This window comes from Lontra canadensis, unplaced genomic scaffold (assembly GCF_010015895.1).
Source record: "Lontra canadensis isolate GAN:19392208 unplaced genomic scaffold, GSC_riverotter_1.0 scaffold5, whole genome shotgun sequence".
Taxonomy (NCBI): domain Eukaryota; kingdom Metazoa; phylum Chordata; class Mammalia; order Carnivora; family Mustelidae; genus Lontra; species Lontra canadensis.
In genome coordinates, this window is record NW_022630999.1 from 1,834,711 (window position 1) to 1,857,284 (window position 22,574).

The 22,574-nt window shown below is 44.3% G+C and overlaps 1 protein-coding gene across 2 annotated transcripts in view; it reads right to left on the reverse strand.

Moving 5' to 3' along the window:
* AGXT2 (alanine--glyoxylate aminotransferase 2) overlaps window positions 1-18,447 on the reverse strand; it is a 34,081-nt gene extending 15,634 nt beyond the window's left edge. The window contains exons 1-7 of one of the 2 annotated variants that reach the window (XM_032851308.1): window positions 18,301-18,447; window positions 11,656-11,741; window positions 9,942-10,126; window positions 7,036-7,159; window positions 5,691-5,785; window positions 4,114-4,207; window positions 3,348-3,441 (exon numbers count right to left, since the gene is read on the reverse strand). In XM_032851308.1, coding sequence (XP_032707199.1) covers window positions 3,348-3,441; window positions 4,114-4,207; window positions 5,691-5,785; window positions 7,036-7,159; window positions 9,942-10,126; window positions 11,656-11,741; window positions 18,301-18,388 — 766 coding nt within the window. In that variant the 5' untranslated portion in view covers window positions 18,389-18,447. The remainder of the gene's footprint in view (window positions 1-3,347; window positions 3,442-4,113; window positions 4,208-5,690; window positions 5,786-7,035; window positions 7,160-9,941; window positions 10,127-11,655; window positions 11,742-18,300) is intronic. The other variant, XM_032851309.1, reaches the window with a different exon arrangement.
* Between the last annotated feature and the right edge of the window lie 4,127 nt (window positions 18,448-22,574).

A 22,574-nucleotide genomic window follows, 5' to 3' on the forward strand; every position in this document is an offset into this window, starting at 1 on the left:
ATACACGACTGAAACTTCAGAAATTTTATCCATGTCTCTAATTTGATTCTAAACAGCACCACACAGCCCGTATCCATGGACAGCAGAAGGGTGCAGAGGGAGGTGTGGATGTGGCAGAGCCCCAGTCCCAGTGACAGTGAAAGCAATCTGGGAGGAGAGCCACCACCTGCCATCCCAGCACTTGCTGAGATGCGGGGAGGTTGTCTTATCTCCTGACGTCTAGAGAAAAGGGACAGAAGACTTCCATCATCATCATCAACACGGAGGCACAAATTATATTTTTTACTTCAGCTCTTCATTTAAAAATGGGAAAGAACACTCCCTGGTCCCAAACATATTTTAAGGTACATGTGGTATTTGGGAGAGCTGGCTCGACCAGGGTACCTGACATCTTCGGTTAGTTGGAGTTGGGGGCTGGAAGTGCAAAGAAGGAAGTAATGGAAAGGGAATCAAGTCCAGAAAGCACATTTTTTGTCATCGCTGAAGTTGTTTGATGAACAGGATATGCTAGACAAATAAACCTATGCCTCTAGAGAATGGATTTTTAAATTCTTAGTAAGAAAGGAAGAGAAAACAGTCAAAGTGACTCTAAAGGATGGAACATATGTTCAAAAGATAAAATTTGGACATTTAGCAAGCTGAGCTATAAAGAGAGAGATCAGAAGGTGGAGCAAAATCAACCCTAATGGCTTACATTTGGACAAAACCAACCCAAGACAAGGTTTTGCTTAAACTGGTGATAGACCTTTCATGATTTGTCCCCCACTGCCCACAAGTTCAGTGATGAGAGGGGTCACCTGCTGTAATCAGCTTCTTATTTCATTTCACATTTCACATTTCCTTCCTGAGCTCGTTGCTGTAACTCCAGGTCAGGCTGCTTTTGGAGAGGGATTGGGTGCAGTGGCATCACCATGACAACAACAAGGGTGTAAAGAGTGGATGTTCTCCTGGAGACCATGCGAGCAACAGAGTAGAGATGGAAGCGTTTTTACTTTAGCTGCTAGGGTAGAAACCGTTAAATGGAGCGAAAGGCCAAGAAAGAACAATTCTTAAGGAAAAGGAAACTCATTTTGCAAAAGGTGGGGAAGAATGACATGATAGGTACAAAGTCTGGGGTTTCCAGGGGCTGTGGACTTTAGGAGGTGAATGTCATCATGGGTGACATCTGAAGTTCAGGGTCTGCAATGAACACTTGAAAAGACAAAATCCTGACAAAAGGATAGAGGAAGGTAATGAAGTCTCCCACAGCAGCGACTAGATAAGGCTCACAACATGGACCCTGCTTATGCCCATGTGGACCGTGAGGACCTAATCCTGAGATGAAAGAACTTCTACCAAGATTGGCACCTGTATGCGCCCAGTGAACAATCCCTAAGAGGAATTGAGAACTGGAATCTTCTATACTCAAACTATTTCATACGTTGGCTTACTTCTGCAAACCTATGAATCTGCCATTTTACAACAAGGACCAAACACTTCTCAGTTCCCCAAAGCCCTGGAGGAGGCTGAAGTCCTTTTTTGTATTCCTAGTCCATTTTATATATTTAAATATATATCAGCGGTGTCTCTTGAAGATATGAGTTAAGAAAACAGCTGACTTCAGATATGCCAAAGACGACAGTCCAGAGAAGCAGAAATGGATTCTGTCACTATCATTTAGCCTCCAAATGCCACTAGAGAGATGACCATGGGGTTCTAGCATTTTCAAGTTGGCTTGGAGCCCAGAAAGCCTCAAAGAAGGAGGAGGTGGAGAGGATGGAAAGGGAAAGGGACCCAGTGTGGGGAGGGAAGGCAAGAGCTATCTCTTGAGCACTTCTGCCTGCTAGGTTCCATGCTCATGGTTTTGTGGTTGAGTTGAAGTCCAAGAGGTACATGAAACCAATTGTAGTTCTTGATGCCATTTAGGTTGGATCCACAGGTCTGGCTCTATGGGTACACTTGACATTGCTATTATCTGCCTCCCTGTACAGAAAGCTCTCTTCCCTTGATCTCATGAAGCCTAGTAATGAGAGACGGGTACAGGTGCTGCTATCTCCATCTTCCAAATGAGAAAAAAGACACAATAGGTGGAGCCTTTGCTCATAGCTGAACCAACCGGGGTTGGGAGTGGACTCCTGGTCTGCTGACTTCACGGGTCTCCTAAGTCTGGCCAGCAGAATGGGAATTATTGTCAAGCCTGGGTTCATCCTGCTGGAATGTTAGTGTGAACAAAGATGGCCATAGGCTGGGAGCACTGGTTTGGAGTCAGAAGGCTTAGGGTGAAGTCCTAGCTCTCCAGCCTCCCCACTGTGGGCCTTGGTTTTTTCATTTTTAAAATGGAGGGTATATATCTATCTATCTATAGTAAATAGATAGATAGATAGATAGATAGATATGTACATACACACACACACACACACACACACACAGCTTTAAGTCTCCTTACAGTCTTCAGTTCTGGGACCACAGCATCCTGTTTCAATGCTCATTCTTTCATCCTCCAACCTCCATTTTGCCATTATCCCATCTGAACTTTAAGGAGACAGGGATTTTTCTTCCTTTCAAAGCTCATTTTTTTAAGACTTCCATTTGCATTCTTTTTCTCAAACCCCAATTATTACTCAGACTCTGAGCCAGACTATTTTGTCAAATACCTTCCGCAGAAGCATTTAGCTCTTTCTTTCAGCACTACTTAGTAGCAGCTATTGAAAAGTCTTACTTGATTAGCAAAGAAGAGAGTCTGCTTCCAAGCCTCCTCTCAGGATAAGAATAGGTAAAGAATGTCACTAAAACCGCCATGGGTAAGTGACAGCTTTCCTTTTGAGAACACCTTTAAAACTTGCAAAAGACATCAGCAGCCTTTGGGAAAAATGGCCCTAAGCTTTGGCAGATGCTGTCATTTTGGCTGGCACTCTGAATCCCTGGGGGGGGGGGGGGGGTGTGGTGCGCTTCCTGTCTGGCATTTCAAGAGATTGCAAAAAGTATTCTCCCCCACCCTTCCCCACTGGGAATTGGTAAACAATTCTACCAGCCTTATTTTCTTTTAAAATTGATAGAAGAGCTGTTGCTAATAGAGCTAAAAGAACCCCTTTAATTAAGCACCAAGTGATTGTCTGTTTAGCCCAGCTATGATAGTGTGAGATGCTTTTCCTCACAGCCAGACAGCACTGCGGCTCGAGGCATGGGAAATGATGATTCTATGGGGGTGGGGGTGGGGTGGGGTGGGTTTCTAGTTTTGTTTCCTTGACTCCTCCCGTTTCCATTTTTTTTTTTTCCAATCTGTTCACTTAGGAATGGTACAGCCTTTCTCTAGTTTCCTTGCCCTTCCTGACCTTCCACCACCCACCTCCCTCCCTGACCCCTTGAACCTGGTGCACAGCTGCATTTCCTAATTGTTTGCACTGGAGAATCTCGACAGTGGCTTCCTCCCCAAGGGCCACGGAAAACATCTGGGCACATTGTCTGCAAGTGACAAAAGAAGAAATTTGGCAAACTGGGAAGACAAGGTAGCCAATTTGAAGGAGAATGTGATGCCATCAGGGTAAGAGGGCTTCTTAGTTTGATACTGAGATGCCTCCCTTGCTCCTCTCCCACCTCAGATGAAACTCTAATATTTTGGTTTGAAAAGATAATTTTTTTCTTAGAAATCAGTTATGTGGGCACTTTACAAAGGAAACTGATTTCAGTGTCAGCCTGGAAAGAACTCACTCAAGAGTTTGGAGAGTAAGGGCATCTGAAAGAATAGGAATAATTAGGTATCTGAGTCTTCTGCTGAGGTGGGTATATATAGCAAGTGAGGACAGAAGGTGAATACAGGGATGATGGTTCTATAGAAATCTTAGGCACTCAAGGCTCTGAGAACTAGTTTCAATGTATTTATTGGTAGTTTACTTGATTTTGTTTAAAAGCAAAACAAACTTTAAAAATCTCTATCACTAATTATTACTCAGACTCTGAAGGCCTTTCTAATAAACATTTCCTCCAAGTGGGCTTTGGTTCCACTACATCAAATTCAGCCCCTGATTAACGATAGGCTTTATATTAATTTCGAATCCTAATACCTGGATAATCTGATCAATCATAGCACCTACCCAGCAGACTTTTGAGAAACAAGATAAAAATCCCAGAACTCACTGATTGGCAGCCCATCCCACTGGGGATCTCCATCTTGTAGGGCCCTACGTTGGTCAGGCCAAGTGTGTAAGGACTGCACCCATGGTAGCCTCCTCTACAGAGAAGAAACAGTGAGAAGATGGGGTTAAGTTCATTTTTCTTCAATTCAGTAGAACACCATTGACGTGCAACTCCAGTGATTTCTAAGAAATCTTCAAAGGCTCTGCCAGGAGAATTTACTTATTTGTCTTTTCTCCTGGGGTCAGAGATTTGAAATGGTGAAAGGAAGCTTTGGAGAACATCTGGGCAGGAACTCTGACCTTAACTGATGCCTTACTGGATTCCTCTACAGTAATGAGACCCATCTTTCAGCAACATGCCAGAGATTAGATAGCCAATGAGCACTAGTCTTCGATGTAGTCACCTTGAGAAGCCAAGTATTAGTTCCTGAGATGTGGCTGCTGCACAAATGCCTCAAAAGCCACTTTATTTGGTGTATAAAGATCACAGATTTTGTTTCTTTTTGAACCCAAGACGATCATATTTTGTCCATATCATCCTCATCACCAGTCTTGGCTTCAAAGGGGTTTTGATGGTTCCCTAAATCAAAGTCACCCTGACACGAGGATTTACAACTATTAAGACCATTCAAAAGGATGGTCATCTATCTTGAAGGAGGAGACATGAATGTGTGTTGAACCCCAGTAACACATGACTGTTTTGAATAGATCAACACTTATCTGGACATGTATATTCTGGGATGTTTATTTGGGTAAAACATCAATCACTTTTTTTTCTTGCCGTGTTTCTTTGTTAACAAATGTTTCCTTAGTTACTACATGTGTTTTATACAGATTATGCAGTATTGGACATGCTGTGGTATTCAATCTTCTTTTGAATGGAGACAGAAATTATGGCCAGACAGGTGACAGACCAGGACTACCTCTTCATTCCACCTACTTTGAGTATAAGCTGCTCTTTGACATAAACCTTATTATAAGAGCCTGTTTCAGTGTGCTATATAAAATTACCCAGAGGACACAACTGCAAACAAAATGCTTAATTTTCTATTATTTTAACGCTAGTACAGTTGCCAAGGGTTTATAATGAAGTTATTAAATTATCAGTTTTCAAAAGTCACCAAAAGAAGGAGAAATATACAGGTTAAATATGCATCCTCTGCACTTAAAGAGAATAAAGTTAAAGCCATGAGCATCTGTGGGTGTTGACCAGTCATTCACTACTCGGCATTTGTCCTGGTCAATACCATACCTTCAAAATAAAAAACAAAACAAAACAAAAAACTGACATATGACTATCTCTTTAAATTTATAGGAAGATCTGTGACATAACTAGTACTCCAACCTGTTTGTTACCCATCAGGGACCCATAACTTAGGGACTCCTAACTTGGATCAGGCCAGTTTAGATGGGTTTATCCAGTCATAAAATTCACTGGACTGATTCTTTCCTAACACGTAAAATTAGAACAATACTCCTGGGAAAGCCCCCTTCCCCTCCATGCTATGTTTTAAAGATGCCCATTTAGTACTGGAGTAAGTCAACGTTATTGAGGTTGAATATTTCAGGGCTGGTTACCTGAAGGAAATAATGTCTGCGCTGTTTGAGTGTGCTCTGGCCATCAGCATGGCTAGATCATTGGCCTCTGAACCACTATTCACCAAGAAAATGACCTGGAGGGAAACAGAAGACACATGACATCATACGTTCATTTATTTCCTTTTTACCCAATTAATCTGAAGTTGCTAAAGACTGTATGTCCCAGCCTCTAATTATTAAGGCGAGTTCCCTGTAGACAAGCAGTCCCATCCTTGGATTACTATGTTAACTCTACAGCTTTTCACTGAACAAGCTGCTAATTGCTAGAGATACAAAAATGGCCAAGGGATCATCCCGATTGTGAAACATTCCAAGGTTTCACTGGTTCTCGTCAATGTTCTGCAAAATGCCAAGATAGGGAGACCCGAGGCAGGGTATGGAATGGTTAGTGGGTGAATGCGTCTGAGAACTGGATCATTTAGCTCTTGAACTTCAACCACCTGAGTTTTGAAGGCTGGAACAAGGCAGGCCCCTTGACTCTGTAGCCCCACGGGATGTCCTAGCCTGTCTATTCAGTGTGTGTGAATATTGAAAAAACAAGCAAATGAAGAAAAAGTGCAGCTCCTCCTGGTTAGAAGAAAAGGGAGAAGTGAGGGCACCTGGGTCCTCCGGGCTCAGGGCCTGCGCCCCTGCTGACGTCTCTACTTCTGCTTCTCCATGAACATGACTGGGCTGCACTTAGGTTGCAGCTGGTCCAGCTTTCTTCAGCTCTATAGTAAATAGAGAATCTAGAGAATATAGAAAATAATCCTAAAAACCAACCCTGGGTGCTGGGTACTGTTCTAGGTACGACATATATTAGTTCAGTGAATCTGGAAATGCAAATCTTGGCCAACACTTCAACATCTCAGTTCAGTTAAAAAGAGACCTATTCAGTCATTTTGGATGCAGAAAAACATCTCATTTAGCAAAACTATCTCAGTGCCTCCTAGGTTGAATGGACTGAATGGGATTTAATTTTAGTAAAAAATGGCTCCACTCTGTAAAATGAGCCATGCAAATGACTTTGTAGAGGGGCCCTGGAGCCAAGAGAAGGAACTCTCCCATCATCCAGGAACACAGAGGAGAGTGTCCAGGGAGGAGGGCTGGGCTTCTGTGAAGCGACTTTTGCAAACCCGTGGCCAAGGACAGGCAGAGGCTGGGAGGTGATGTGTGAACATTGCCTGGCTTCACCAGCGATTCTTAAGTCCCTGTCTTCTTGATCCCTTTCAGATATGGCTATTAGTTCACTATTTCAGATGCTCAAAGCATGGACCAGATTCGCTGTTCATATTCCTGCTTCCCTGGGATCATGAGACTCCTGTTCCTTTGAAGAGCATCGTACCTTTAGAGGCTCAGGAAGAAGTGCCAAAAGCTTCTCTGCGAACTCGTGGATTGGAGAGTGGAAGAAGAGGGAACTTGTGTGCCACAGGCGGCCCAGCTGCTTTTGCGCCACTGCGTTCACCTTCCTGGAGCAACAGAGAGCAGAGTTCCCCATGCTGCTGGTGGCCATGTTCCCCCCAACATGCACACACTGGCCATTCAGCCCAAACATGGGGCTACTTCTCAAATAGTTTCAAGAGGCTGGTTTCATCCACACATGGGAAGAACTCTAACCAGCAGAGGCTGGTTAACCAGTAGAGCTATCTGGCAATGGGCTGGGTGGTCTTGAAATGTTGTGGGATCTTCACCAAGGGAGGTGTTCCAAAGGAGACCAGATGACAATCTTGCAGGGATTGTAGAAGAGAAATTCCTACTTCAGGACATAGACTCTTTTTAAATTAGGTTTCCTTATTAAATATCCTTTGAACAGTTTGGAAACTAGAGATGACTAGGTGTAAGACTGAGTGTCTTTTCATTTACTCTTCTAAAGAGTTATAGATCCATCATGCATGTGTATATAAGGACCACATTTCTTTCTTCAAAGGAGAGTCAAGTATCTGATTCCTAACAGTGGTCAATGTTGATGGACATTTTGTGACTCTGAAACTATACTCTGTCAAGGATCAGAGGGCTCATCTTGAGGGTATGTAGGACCTGACTAGGAATACCTTGAAGAGATAGGCCAGGATGTTTGAACTTGATCTAAAGGACAGCAATGGCTAGAGTTAACGCACCAGTTCTATCTGTTAGTAATAGTTGTTCACACATACACACTCACGCAAGTTCAGGGCTAAATAAATAAATAAATAATGAAGAATTAAAAAAAAAAAAGAATAATTTGAGAAATACCAGATCAGACAGATTTCTTTACTCTAGGACTTGCCAGTGCCTTTGTTAGCCAAATACCCACTGTTTCTTCCCAGGAGGGAGATATAGTTTAAAGTGTTTTTAAAGCTTATTTTGTCATGGGATGCTTTACCAACTGACCTCTCCTGAAATCGGGGTTCCACGACTCACTTTAGAAAATTGCAGAGTATCAATAAACTCTTAAACAGAAGAAGTAATTGATAAAAGTGTTGTTCAACAAAATAAACATGTGAGCCATATGAGGGTAGGATAGATAGAGGAAGGCTGGTAATGGTGAGTCAGCCAGGAGGGCAAGGTGGCCTTCCAGGTATGGGAGGAGGAAAACTCCTAGGAGGCCGGGAATTAGTGGGGTACCTGTGGGTATTAGTGGGGGAATTAGTGGGAATTAGTGGGGGGCCGGTGGGAGAGGCATTTCAGCAGAGGGAAAGCTAGACCTTGGAATCAGGTGGGCTAAGGGGAGTGAAAGGCAGGGACGAGTCAAAGATGACCTCACCATTCTTGCCTGTAACGTCAGGGAAACTCCAGGATTAGTCAAGAGATGCAGCCAGTGGCTGCCAGCTCCTGGCAGAGGACCTTTGCAGATTGCGAGGCTCATGTGTGCTCCTTGAATAAATGAATATGCAAGTAGAAACAGTATAGTGGAGGGTATGAGGGGTTTGGCCTCAGTAAGGCTGAACTTCAGCTGATGGTGGACTATCATGGAGAGGGGTGGGGATGTCCTAGATGCTGTGGGAAATGTGGGGCATCCTAATGCCCACTCTGGGTTTATTGGAGTTATAATAGTAGCTTGGTGAGGGGTCAAGTTGAAGAGACAGAGCTGGGAAAGGCTGTGGAAAGTGTCACTCACTGACCAGGAATGGCCCTATTCTATGGGGGAAATAATAAGGCATGAGGAGGTTATAGAGAGAAGAGCAGAAGGCTAAGGAAAGGGTCAGGGGGTCAAAGGGCAAGCTGCAGGGTCAGAGCGAGATCAGGAGAAGCACAAAGGTCATGAACACCATTGAGTGGTCGACTCACAGGGACAACATCTAACATTATTAATGAAATCCAATTTTTTCTCTCCTTTGTTTTTCTTTCCTTCTTTCATGTGTGCTTATCACATATTTTAGACTGCCTCTGAATTTTATTTTACAAGCTCCTTTGGACCTTACATGGGATGAGTGCCTCCCAGAGACAGAAGCAGGAAGGAGACGGCTGTGGGAGGAAGAGGTAAGCCTAGACCCTGGAGGTAAAACTCGCTCCTCCCACCTGACAGCTGCTGGAGGGGAAGATCTTCATTCCTGCTTTGACAGAAGGACCCAAACTTACTCAGTCGATTTCGGCTTGCTGCTGTATTCTGGCCTTACTTGAAGTAAGCTTTGTTGGATGGATGATTAAAGGCAAGAGCGAATAGGCAGGAAAATTAGAGTGGCATCAAAAATAAAAGAACCATAGAAGAACCTGCCCAGGGTATTTGTGTGGGTGGGTTGATAACGAGGGTCCAGAGAATCCCAGGATTAACGGATCCATGCATTTCTAATGTAAATTTCCAGCTCTGATTACTCCTCTCTTAGCATCCTTTCTTTCCTCATCCATCCATCCAACAGTCAGAGGTGAGGAAGATCCTTAGGCTAGAAGTGATTTCTCGATTCATCATCCCACACCTGACACCCAGCCGCCCCACGGGTTTACGAGAACTGCTCGCCTTTTCCTCAGTACTTTGCCTCTCTCTGGAAAGCTGTCACTAGTGAAGACAAGTACAAACATACAAAACCACACTCCAATCACGTGGTACACGCCTCATGGCATGAGAATGAATAAATCTTGCATTGTCGAGAAAATAAAAAGGGCAGTGTTAAGATTTTTTTGTTACCCAGGAAATAGGGAGCACGGTGGCCATAAACCAGATATGCCTAAGGAGAGAGAATTCGTAACCAGAGTCCTGAATCACTAACGTGATCACTAGCCTGGTCTCCATATATTCTTCAGGAGTGAAAATGCCAGAATTTTAAGGATACTCACGGGTGGCAGTGACCGACACTGACAGTGACAATCCCAGAAAAGAAATCCAGGTATCTGTTTCCCTCATAATCAAACAGCCATTCCATGTGACCCTGGTGAAGCAACAAAGGCTTCGGGAAATACGCCGTCGACATGGGAGCGAGGTGTTGACTGTGGATCTCCAGGACACGTTCATAGGCAAGGGACTGCAGATAGGCAAGATTTAAGGGTTTAAGATCTCTTTTTCCCTCACCTTCACATTTCTTACAAGATCAACAGCAGGGCCTAATGCAGCGTCTTGCCTCTATGCTGACCGAGCATAGGCTGCCATCCTGTGCCCACACCTGGGGGTATTTGCCCCACATCCTCCTTGCCCAAGGTCCTTCCTTCCTCTCCAGTACAGGAAATTATTAATGTGGCCCTTTGATCACTTTCTAGATCAAATATGAAGAAGGAGGCTGAAATTTTCTACCTTTCAGTGGAAAGCCTTGTCTTTGAATTCATGTTAGCTGTAGGAAAAAAATATAAGGATTTTAGAAGTAAATGTCTGTGGTAATGTTCCTCCCTCCCTCCCTCCCTTTCTCCCTTCCTTCCTTCCTCCCTTTCTCTCTCTCTCTCTTTCTTTCTCCCTTCCTTCCTTTTTTTCCTGCAGTTCTTTTTAAGGTTTTATTTATTTATTTATGAGAGACAGAGAGAGAGAGAGGGAAGCAGAGGCAGAGAGAGAAGCAGATACCCAGCTGAGCAGGGAGCCCGATGAAGGACTTAATCCCAAGACCCTGGGATCATGACCTGAGCTGAAGGCAGATGCTTAACCATCTGAGCCACCCAGGGACCCAGTTTTTTTTTTTTTCTTTTTGAGTGAAAAGAAAGTGAAGTGCTGGTGGTGTTCATGTCTTTACCAAACTTTCTCCTATCCTTCTCTTCTTTATGGGTACCTCCTGACTATTGACTCTACAATTTCTAACCTATGAGTGTTATATAGAATAAAGTGGATGGAAAGGAAGAAAGGGAGGAAGGGAGCGAGAGAGGGAAAGAGGAAATTAGGAAAAGAGGGAGGGAGGGAGAGAGAAAGAAAGAGAAGCCCAATATTTCTTAGTCTGAGAGCAAAATTATAATTTTATACTTTGGATGGAAGGACTCCTGAAGGTCAGATCACGCATTGCTGTATGAGAGTCAAAACAACATTTTACTTATTTTTAAATTTTTTACTTTTTTAAAGATTTTTAAATTTATTTATTGGTCAGAGAGACAGCAAGAGAGGACACACAAGCAGGGGGAGTGGGAGAGGGAGAAGCAGGCTTCCCACACCCCGATGTGGGGCTTGATCCCCGGACCCTGGGATCATGACCTGAGCTGAAGGTAGACGCTTAAGGACTGAGCCACCCAGGCACCCCTCAAAACAACATTTTAGAAAGCAAATGTGTAGAATCACCTTTGTGATATATGTCTTTGTGTGTCTCTATCTATATTTATATCCCTGTGACAAATAGAAATAGTCTCCTCTTTGTAGTCTTGGTCTGTCTCTGCTGTGTCCTGCACATGAACAATTCACACAACATCACTGAATGGAGTAAGAGCGTTCAGACCCTTCCAGTGACTTAAGGGATAGAATATCTAAGATGTGAGGGCTCAGTAGCAGGCAGGGCCATCTGTCTGTCTTTCTTGAGAAAACAATTAATTTAGCCCGTTCAAGAAGAACCACTTCCTTGGGTTTTCCTAAAATTCTGACTCTTACCTGGTATTTTTCAGGTGTGAAGTCACAGGGAGGCATTCTGTGTTTTGTATGAAGACCAAGCTTGGTCACAGATGTCCGGAAAGCACCTATTAAAGGTGAAGTGAGTTAGGGTCCTCAATTAAACCTCAAACATGCCTGTTTGGAAAAATCACTTGTATGTGTACACAATCTGAACCAAGATCTGTAGGCAACTTCATTTATTCCTTAGTTTAAAAGAATAATTCAAATCGACATTTGGTTTGGATTTAAAAACTGAGGTATCTCAATAACAAGTTATTGGGAGGAAGAAAAGGAGAGTTTCTTTCAAATCTAGTCCACAAAAGCATGGAGGATATTTGGGGGAAGTCCACTTTTTTCCCACTGTGGTCCCTCATGAGCTCCTCCACACCCTGCACAAGGGATGACATTTCTCTCTACTGTCCACCAAACTTCTGTGCATTCCTGGAATAGATCTTCTTTATAATAGAGGCACTTTCTAAGCTTTGAGTGGCATAGTGCCCACATCCTGGTGCCAATCTCAGTTCCTGATACCAGATTGGACTTCAGTAAACAAGGCATGAGTGGCTGTTGACTATCCTTGTAGAGAATGAGGAGAGATAGGTGTTAGGCAATGTAGTATAATAACAAATACACATAAATAGGTCCAGAAGACAAAAACCATCCTCCAAAACCCAACACAAAGACCATGATAACACAAGTCCAGACCATGGCAAAGTGAAGATAAGGTGAGCCAGGGGAGTCACTTAATATTTGGAGCTAGAAGGGGCCTCAGATTATTGTTGTTGTTGTTAAAATGCTAACTTTATAGATGAGGAAACCAGCCCCAAGCAGTAAATTAATTTGCTTAAGTTCACCAAGCTAGTTAGAGGCAGAACAAGAATGAAACTCCAAATATCTTGCTCCCAGCCTACTTCTTTTTTTCTCATTCATTGGCTACCTTCACCTCTCCTTTCCAGCACAGGTTTTGACCTGTCGTTAGCAGTGGGATGGGATAACGGAGTTACAGAATATCATAGTTTGGAAGAGATGTCTAGAGACCTTGTAAGTACTCTTAGAAAAGAATACTGCTACTTTTGAAGATTCAGTGTCAGTATCAAGATCATTCTACAGGTGGAGAGAGCTGAGAAAATCATGCCTCTTATTCAGCATGAAGGTTTGAATCCATAGATGAGATGTTGGTGTTTTGTGTAGTGATGAAGTCACAGTCCTGAGCAACACAATGAACATTTTTGTTTTTAAATGAATCTGGAAAGTAACAGCTCTGAATATGTTTTACTTCCAAGAGATCTCATTCACTTTTGTCCTCTAAATAATCACTAATGTCATTAATTTGCTCTTACCTTAAAAACAAGTGACTTTAGGCTATCGATGTATTAAAATGAGAAAAAAAATAACAGTTTAAGTTTCCTGAGAATTTCACCTTTTGAAAAGCTTTTCATTGTGTATCTCTGCATTAGTTACTCTTTTGAAATGGAAAAAAATATTCTGAGTGTTTCCAAGAATTCAAATTCCCTTCACTCTTTCAGTCCTTTTTTCCTACCTGCACAATTGGAACTGCCCATTGAGAAGACTCTAAGTTCTCTTGACTCTGAAGCTATAGGGATTATGAAAGTTAGTTGGGGGTGGGGCAGAGTTGGGGAGAAGGATTTGATAAAGAAGAGCCCAAATTTCAAACAGTCAAGGCAGGTTTATTCAGTTCTTTTTTCACCAGACTGATAGGAATGTGATAGTGGAGTGAGGGATCCAAATGAAATACATAAAATCTTGTTGGAAGGAAGGAAGGAAGGAAGGGAAGAAGGGAGGAAGGGAAGTGGGAAGGGATAAGGAAGGAAGGAAGGGGAAGAGAAGGAAGGAGGGAAAGCGGGAAGGAGGAAAGAAAAAGGAAGGAAGGAGGGAAGGAGGGCGAGTGGGAAGGAGAGGGAAAGAAGGAAAGAAGGAAGGAAGGAAGGAAAAAAAGGAAGGAAAGAACGGAGGGAGGAGGGAAGGTAAGTGGGAAGGGGGAAGGAAGGAAGGTAGGAGGGAGGGAGGGAGGTAGGAGGGAAAGAAAGAAGGAGGAAGGAAAGAAGGGAAAAAAAAGAAGAAAGGAAGGATGGAAGGCGGGAAAGTGGGAAGGGGGAAGGAAGGAAGATAGGAGGAAGGGAGGGAGGAAAGGAGGGAAGGAAGGAAAGTGGGAAGGAGGAGGGGAAAAGGAAGGATGGAAGGAAAGAGAGAAAGTGGGAAGGAGGAAGGAAAGAAGGAAGGAAGGAAGGGAGAAAAGAAGGAAGGGAGGAAGGAATATTTGGAAAGGAGGAAAGAAGCAAGGAGGAAAGGAATTAGTCAATAGTGAAGTCAATCTAGGTAAGAGCTCATAAGTCTATTGCCTTTCATAGCTCCTCTCTCACCAAACAACTCCAACTCAAAACTAGTATTAATGATAATAGCTGATGGACATAAAGAAACAAAGGCTTTTCTTTATTTGGTTTTCATTATTTGCTAGAAAAAAAAAGCAAAGTCTAAATATCTGGATATTTGCCTGCATTCTTTGTTCAAAATAGCCTCTGTTTTGAGGATGACACAAGAGTTGAGGGTTAATAAACTTCCGGGTTCTGGGAGATTGTGGGTGAGCACATACACACGTGGGGGCTATGTGTGTGTGTGGGGGGGGGGGGGGGAGACAGACCCAAGAGAGGTGGGGGAAGGGAAAACTGAGATCTGGGGTCATAAAATGGAATTGCAATGGAATTGATCTATTTCTGTATAGGCATTTTTTTGGGCTTCTTTGTTGTTATAACTCATCTCATGTTGCCCTTTTAGGCCTGATGCTAAATACTGATGACAGTTAATGATTTTCATCCAATTCACCAATTTTCTCTCCAGTTCACCTGGACAACCCAAGACATTTAAAGGTGGAATTCTCTTTGGAGAACACTACTGCCATTGTATAAGAAATGCAAATTATAAATGGCTAGTTGGGTTTAATTTTCCAGCTACTTAATTCTCACAGAGTTCCACTACAAAGTCACATTAACTTGGTTTTCTTTCCCCAAAGTATCAAAATACTATGATCATAGTATCAAACAGTGAAAATCTGTTGGGGCAAGATAAGGGAGGGAGATCAATTTTTGTGGGCATTTGAAAATTCTGGGCAGAAATTCTCTCTGTAATGAGAAAGAGTTTTCTAACATTCATAACCAATTTTCAGTGCAGGGGGTATTTAATAAGATCTTACTACCTTTTCAAATAAAAAAAGGTATAAATTATTTTGTAATACACAATGAACATAGTTTGCAGAACATTAAGGTGATTTATTAAAATGCTAACTATGACTTATTTCTGCATAGCATATTAGGTAACTTTAAAAAAACTTGTCACTCGGGGCACCTGGGTGGCTCAGTCGTTAAACGTCTGCCTTTGGCTCAGAACAGGATCTCAGGGTCCTGGAATTGAGCCCCACATCCGGTTCCCTGCTCAGTGGGAAGCCTGCTTCTCCCTCTCCCACTCCCTCCGCTTGTGTTCCCTCTCTCGCTGTGCCTCTCTCTGTCAAATAAATAAATAAAAATCTAAAAAAAACCCCAAACCAAGAAACTTGTCCCTCAAGATATCTCATTTTCATAGGATAGCCAATGAATTAAGAAAGGAAGATCTTATTCACCTAAGGGCCAAGGGAGGGACAGATTGCATAAGGGACATTTGCAGTTTTGAGAGACTTTGGTAGGGCTGAGGGCTAGAGAAGCTGTCTCCCATGGAAGCGTGTTGAGATCATGTTGAAGTCTGGATGAATGCAGGGCCATGGTTGGCGGGGGAGAAACGTTATGTCATCTGCTTCCAGACCCAAGAGGGGATCCTTTTCCTTAGTAAACTGTTCCACATTCTGCAGGAAGTTACAGGGTACACTTGGCATTGAGCTAGAGCACTAGGTCCCTCTGAACTGTGTGCTCTCAGTGACAGGATACTCACAACAGGTGCCTGCCTCCCACCAGTGAGGCCAGGGGGTTGGCACAAGACCTCCAAAGGATGAACAAGGTGTCCCTTCTTTAGGATGTGGCATCTTGAGCAGATGCCCCCCATTGGGGGGAATGGCTGCAGGCCCTCATCAGAACCAAGACCTGCTTCCGAGGCTGTTCTGCAAGGAGGGATGCTATCCCTCCTAGGCCCTCCTGATGTCTCTTCACATTCACTCCTGCCCACCTCCTCACCCTCCCACTGATTCTTTCAGTTCCCTACCTCCATATCTTTCCCATCCGGGTCTTTTCCTTAAGTGAGGCAGGATGATTGCTGGTGTCCACAAGCAAGAGGTCTGCCCGAATCCAAGGCTGGTGGGTCCATCCCTTCTCTTGGCACTTTTGGGAGCAGGCCTGCCCCTCCTGGACCTTTTCAGGGGTTCAATCAATTCTGCAGATGGCAGCAAGGACTGCCGGGGGGCGGGAGACCTCTCTTTAGGGCTCATTTTAATACCTCTCTTGGAAAAGACTTTGCAGGAGTCTTGGGAAGTTTCTCAGCTGGAAATGAGCACCATTTGCCATCCATCTGCCCTCTGGCACACCCTTCCTTGTGGCAAAGTAGGCAGACATGGGAAAATGGTACTTTCAAGCACACAGCCCATCTCCCTAGAGACGATATACACTTAACAACTATCATTAGTAAGGAAGAAGGCACCTGGGAGATATTTTTTCTCTTCTTTTATCTTGAAACAAGTTTCTTCTATAACTCTGTGCACATGTTTAGCCCCAAGTGCCCGTGCATATCAGACATAGGCAAGGCTGAGTCCTTGACGCGCACATATATCATACAGACTAGATGCAGGTGTTTTACAAGGTGACATATTTATTTTCGCCTGCCTGCCCACACTTAACACCTGGTGATCTCCCCATCTAAACCAGACTCTGCCTCCCTCCTCTCCCATTTTAATTTTCTATCTTCCCACCCTAATTTGGTTTTATTCATCACGTGTATCTCTACTGGGTGTTTTCTACATATTTATCTGTTGGTTTGTGCTCTGTCTCCCCTACTGGGATACAAAACAAAACCATGGCTTTTTGCCCTGCCATGGCTCTTTTCACATGTGGGTCCCTAGTAGGCACTCAGATACTTTGCTTGCATGTGTATCTTGCACAGAGTGTGTTCCTAAGAAAGGGGTGGCCAATGAGTGTGTGTTGGAATGAACAAACCCAAGCAGGTGTGTATCTAGGTACAATAGGTCAGAAAGTATAAATAAAGGCCCAGAGTTTCTTGAAAGGGCAGGTAGAGCATGGCATGGCGTTCATGTCTCTGTGGCCTAAGTTTGCAAGAGGAATTTCCCTCTGTAGTTTCTCGGTGCAGCTATGGTAAGGAATCCCCAGGACTTGGTCAAGAAGATTTCACCTGCAAGCTTCACCTCTACCAGCATCAGCCCAGCTCCGCAAGGGTTAGGGGTTAGGCTAGGAAAGGGGAAGGGGGGCAGAGAGGGCGCTCTCTCCTGCTTCGTCAGCAGCTGGTACTTGCAACGTAGTATCCTCCTTATGGAGCATAAGACTCTGGGTATAATTATAGCTCCTTCTCAGAAAATGACAGGGTTAAATGATATTCTGGCAAAATCCCATGACTGAGGAAAAGAGAAGCCCAAATAGGGTTGGAAGAAGTATAGGGAAGGAGGGGCCTGGTGGAATCATTCTTAGAGCCAGACTGGGTTTAGATGGCAAGTTGTCACTTCTGTGTTTCTCTCTTTGACCAACTTTCTTAATTGCTTTTACTCTTCTGTCTCCTCAGCTGTGAAATGGGTTAATAATACTCACTAATAAGTTTGGGTTAAAGATGAAAGAATAATCCTCTAAAGCATGAGAAGTATTAAATTTGAAAGAAGAGCAACTGTTGGGAAGTTATAAAGCAAGTAGGAGACGAAGGAAAGAGAGAGAAAAGGGAAAGATAAGAAAATGAAGATCACATTGATCATAATGGGGGATGGAAGAGGATTTTCTGTACCTGATTCGGGCCTGTGAGCACACGGAAACCTGCAGACAGCTGCTTACACTCAGGTTCCGTGAGGGGAATTGCGGAGGAGGTGAGGTTCAGGGAAATTCACAAGCACAGAAGAGAGAATACATAAAGCCACCAATGGCTGGTGACCCCGGGTCTTCTCACACTTTGTGTCCCCGCTGGAGAGAGAGTCTGAGTGGAAGGAGAGGGCTCAGGGTCTAAGTCCTAGATCTTGGGTGTCTCTGAGGAAATGGCTGCACTCCTCTGAGTCTGTTTCCTTGTCATTGCTTGAGGTGATGGTACCACCTCCTGCGGGCATGGTGGGGGCTTCATGAGGAGGCTTAATGCCTTCCAAAGTCATCGGCCTTGAGTATCTATTTATTGCAGTTAACAGTTAATCATGAATGGCTTTCCTTTTATTTCTCCTTTATAATACAGCTAAGTTACCACATTGTTTTCATTTGGAAATTGTGCAGCGTTGGGTTTTATTATCCATGGATTTCCGTTCAGGCAAGGGGAAGGGTGGGGGTGTAGCAAAATATTGGGCTTGAACAGGGCAATGGATCTGCAGGGTGAGGACCGCTGTGTCAGATGGCCTCTCTCCAAGCCCCCATGGCAGGCTTAATCCCAGAGCCCCAGGCAACAGGTTCTGAGCTCAGCCCAGACCCTCTGGCCAACACTCAGCTGACCCACGTGCCCCTGGTTTCCACTCACCGCTCAAGGACGGGCACATCTTGGGGATCCTGGAAGAGGAGGTCTGCAGGTACCAAGCTCTCAGCAGGTGTCTCCAGGCTGGAGTCATCCCTCCCAGTCAGAGATCGAGCCCCTGGCAAAGCAGGTCTGAGGAAGGGCTCCAACTGCTCATGGGCCAGCTGGACTTTGAGTTTAGGATGGAAGGGGAGGAGCTCCAGGGGGGAGGGGGGTCCTGGAGTGGTTACTGCCTTCACTTTGGACAAGTCCCAGAGCTCCTAGGGCAGGACCTCAGGGAGAAAATTTCCCAGTCCGTGCCTTAGGGGAGAGAAAAGAAAAGAAGGTGGAAGAGAGAAAAGAGAAAGAAGGCAGGCAAACAAAGTCAAGGCCTTCTGGAGGAGTTTGGTTAGTTTTCTGTTTCAGCAGTTTCTTGTTAGTAGGAGCATCTGTCTGTGAGGGTGGTGGTGGCTGTGGGGGGGAGGGGGAGGTTCCAGAAACAGTTGAAGAGGCCAGAGACTGAGAAATGAAGCGTGTGAACCCGAGAGAGAAAAGGAGGATGTGTACAAAGTGAGTGGATGAAGAAATTGCTGTGGGTATGGAGAGTCTCTGAGGAGGAGAAGGGGACTATGGGAAGTCCCCTTCCCATAGAAGGTCCTCTCCCATAGCAGAAGAAGGGGCACAAAATAGCTAGGAAGGCTCTGGACAACGGTGCATCCGAGTAGGGCGAGAAGTTGAGACCTGAGGAGTAAGGGTGCTTTATTCTTATGTTTTAATTTCTTTTCTTTTTTTTTTTTTTTAAAGCTTTTATTTACTTATTTGACAGAGCGAGATCACAAGCAGGCAGAGAGGCAGGCAGAGAGAGAGGGGTAAGCAGGCTCCCCACTGAGCAGAGAGCCTGATATGGGGCTCAATCCCAGGACCCTGAGATCATGACCTGAGCCGAAGGCAGAGGCTTTAACCCACTGAGCCACCCAGGCGCCCCTATGTTTTAATTTCTAACATTCCCATTTGTCCCTTTTGTGTCCCCCACCCCTACTATCTCCATAGGCGACTATTTCACATATTTAATATGTATCTTTTGGTTGGCATGTCTTCTTATAAAACTTGTATTGTGTGGCGTGGATGTGTTCTCAATTTCTAAAAATATGTCCTTTCTCTTTTGCTCAGAGCCATGGTTTTAAGACCCATCCAGGTTGTTTTCAGTACTGTGGCAGACTGAGAGTCAGTGCGCCTGTGTGCGGCAGGGCCTAAGGGGACAGCAACAAGGGCATTTGGAACTTGGTGGGGGAGGGTCCTGTATGCAGAGGGTGCAGAGGGCTGGAAGAAGAGGCAGGCTGCTCTGGATTGCTAGAGGGTGGGGGTGGGGTGGGGGTGGTGGGGGAGGAATGGGGGGATGGGAGAGTGGTGGGAGGAATGGGGGCTGAGGGGGAGCTCTAAAAAGCAGCAGAGCTTCTGAGGCTTTTCTTGGGGGGTAGCCACAGGCCAAGTACATCTCTATATGGTCCTAGAATCTTCCCAGTTTATATAAAGGACTTAACTAGGTTAACTGGATTCTTTCTTACTAGGTTAACTGGATTCTTTCTTAGAGTTTCCACCTCTGAGGTAGACCATACAGAGGGTTCCAACCATACTCTCTCCAGGCAGAGCCTTTGGAACTGCTCTCAGTGTGGGAAAGGTGAGCAGAACATACTTTCTAGGTCATTTCTAGGACAAAGGAGGGATGAGGGAGCTTCTAAGCGCCGGGGTCCAGCTCTGAGGGCCACAGGAGGTCCCATCCTCTCCAAGACCTCCTGCCCCAGTGGTGGGGGTTGGGTGCACACCATACAAGGGGACGTCTTGCATCACCCCGCAGGGAGGCCATCTGGCTCAGTCACGTTCTCCATGGACAGCTAGGAAATATTTTACCCCAAATGCCCAGAGGAGGTGAGGGCCCCAGATAAGCACAGGAAGTGTTTCAAGTTCATTGTGAATTGTCCCCTTCGGCATGGGCTCCCAGCTTCCAGGCCATTTTGCCTTGCAGGCTCTCAGGAGTGGATAGGGCAGCTGGCTGGCCAACGGCCATGTAGGCAAGCCCGTGCTGGGGCGGCCAGTCTGTTGTGCCTCGGCCTGAGGTGAGGACATGCTGAGTTGCTGAAGTCTGGAGTCTTCAGTTCCACTGGGCTGTGATGGGTTTTGTGCTTGTGAACACTGTAGGCTGCAAACTCCTTTGACTTAAGATTTTCTTGGGTTGTCAGCTTAGAGACTGTTGTGGTGAGAGGCACCCAACACCATTGGGGGCTGCCTTGGGTGGGGAAGCCAAACACTGCATGCTCCCTGACTTCAAATTGGGAAGTTGCACCTTCATTATTTAAAAGGGAAAACGGGTGCCTGGGTGGCTCAGTCAGTTAAGCATCAAGTTTTGGGTTTTAGTTCAGGTCTCCCTTTCAGCCCTCCTCGGGCTCCCTGCTCAGGAGGGAGTCTGATGGGGAGTCTCTCCTTCTACCCCTCTGCCACTCATGCATGTGTGCACTCTCCTCTCTCTCTCAAATAAATAAATAAATCTTGAAAAACATAAAGGGAAAAACTTTTTTTTCAAGTGAAAACATTTATTCTGATTATCATAATACAGGACACATTCTTTGTGAAAACAGACTCAAGTCTAGAAAAGCCCAAGGAAGAAAGGAAAAACCTCAACAGATCTGACCATTATATTTCGGTAGAGTCTTCCAGAAATCCTTTATTACATGTGTACACCTGTGTATACACAAACCATTTCATTTCATAACCTGCTTATAGTCAATAATACAGCCTTTTATGCAAAAAATATAGATCTGAGTCACGATTCCTACTTCCTTCACAATATGCTGTCACCTGTTTTATTTGATTTTGGAAAATTCTTTAGCCATAGTCGTTTCAGTATTTCTTCTCCTGATGAGATTTCAATTGCACATATATTACACCTTTTGTAATTGTGCCACAGTCTCAGAGGTTCTGTTATGTTACCCACCCCCTACCTTTTTTCTCGCTGTGTTTTAATCCAGCAAGTTTCTATTACTCCTCTTCAAGCTCATGGATTCTTTCCTCAGCAGGGTCCCGTCTGCTCATGAGCCCATTGGAGACAGTCTTCATTTCTGTTATAGTGCTTTGGATTCCTAACCTTTCCTTTTGATTCTTTCTGAGAGCTTTCTTCTCTCTGCTTACATTATCCATTTGATACTACGTCATGTCTGCCTTTTCCATTAGAGCCCTTAACATATTAATCATTTTTACTTTAAATTGTTCGATAATTCTAAAATGTGTGTTGTGTCTGAGTCTGACTCTACTTTTTACTTTGTCTCTAAAACTGTATTTTTTTTTCCTGTCAGTTTAGCATCTCTTGTAACGTTCTGCTAGAAGCTGGACATGTTGCATTGGGTAATAGGATCTCTGGTGAATAAGTCTTTGGTGTGAGGTTTTATGTTAATCTGGTTAGAAGTTGGGATGTGTTTAACATTTGCTGTAGCTGTAAGAGCCAAAGGAATCAAATTCCTGTAGTTTCCTTATTTTGGATTTCCTGTTGTCTTAGGGCTTCCCTTAAAAACTCCATAAATGGGTTCAAGATCTAGCACCTCTTTGAGTTGTAATTCACCATCATTACACAGGAAACTTAAAATATTATGATTAGATCTCAGTCTTAGTGGGTCTATGTCTCTGGACGGGGACTGCCACATGTGTTTCTCCAGTGTGAAAAAAAATTAAAACATTTTTTAAACCTCCTACCCTCTACTGTCCTTCCTGGCCTTAGTTTTCCCAATCTATTTCCTTGAAACCTTGACTTTCTTCTTTATTTCTCTCTTATCAGTGAGGTAGGAAACAGAGACAGTGTTGGAGAGGGAGAAATGCCCTTCATGCAGCAGGCACAGGGCTCTGATCTGGTCATTTCCCCCAGAAAAGAGATCTTTACTAAGGTGAAGTCTCTGTGCATATTTCACAATTATTATTCTTCTCCTTCCCCAGCCAGAGGAATGAATGGAGCTTTACAGTGACAACTTAATGATATTCCTCCTGTAGGTACAGCTCCTAACACTCTGGGGGGCCTCCAGTGACTCTAGAAACTAGGGAGCTTCTCATTCTCACGCTAGTCCACACTCAGCAATTTGTCCAAACTTCTATTTAAGTGTTTCTTCCAGTTATGGCTCCAGTGGCTTCTGTTCCAGGTAAAGAAGATCTAGGCTGTGACTTTCAAGATTTGTCTGTATCCCTAGATTTCACAGTGACAAGCCACCCAGCAACTTCAATTCCTTCAGAGGTTCAAGAAAATTCGTTCATTTTCCCTTTGT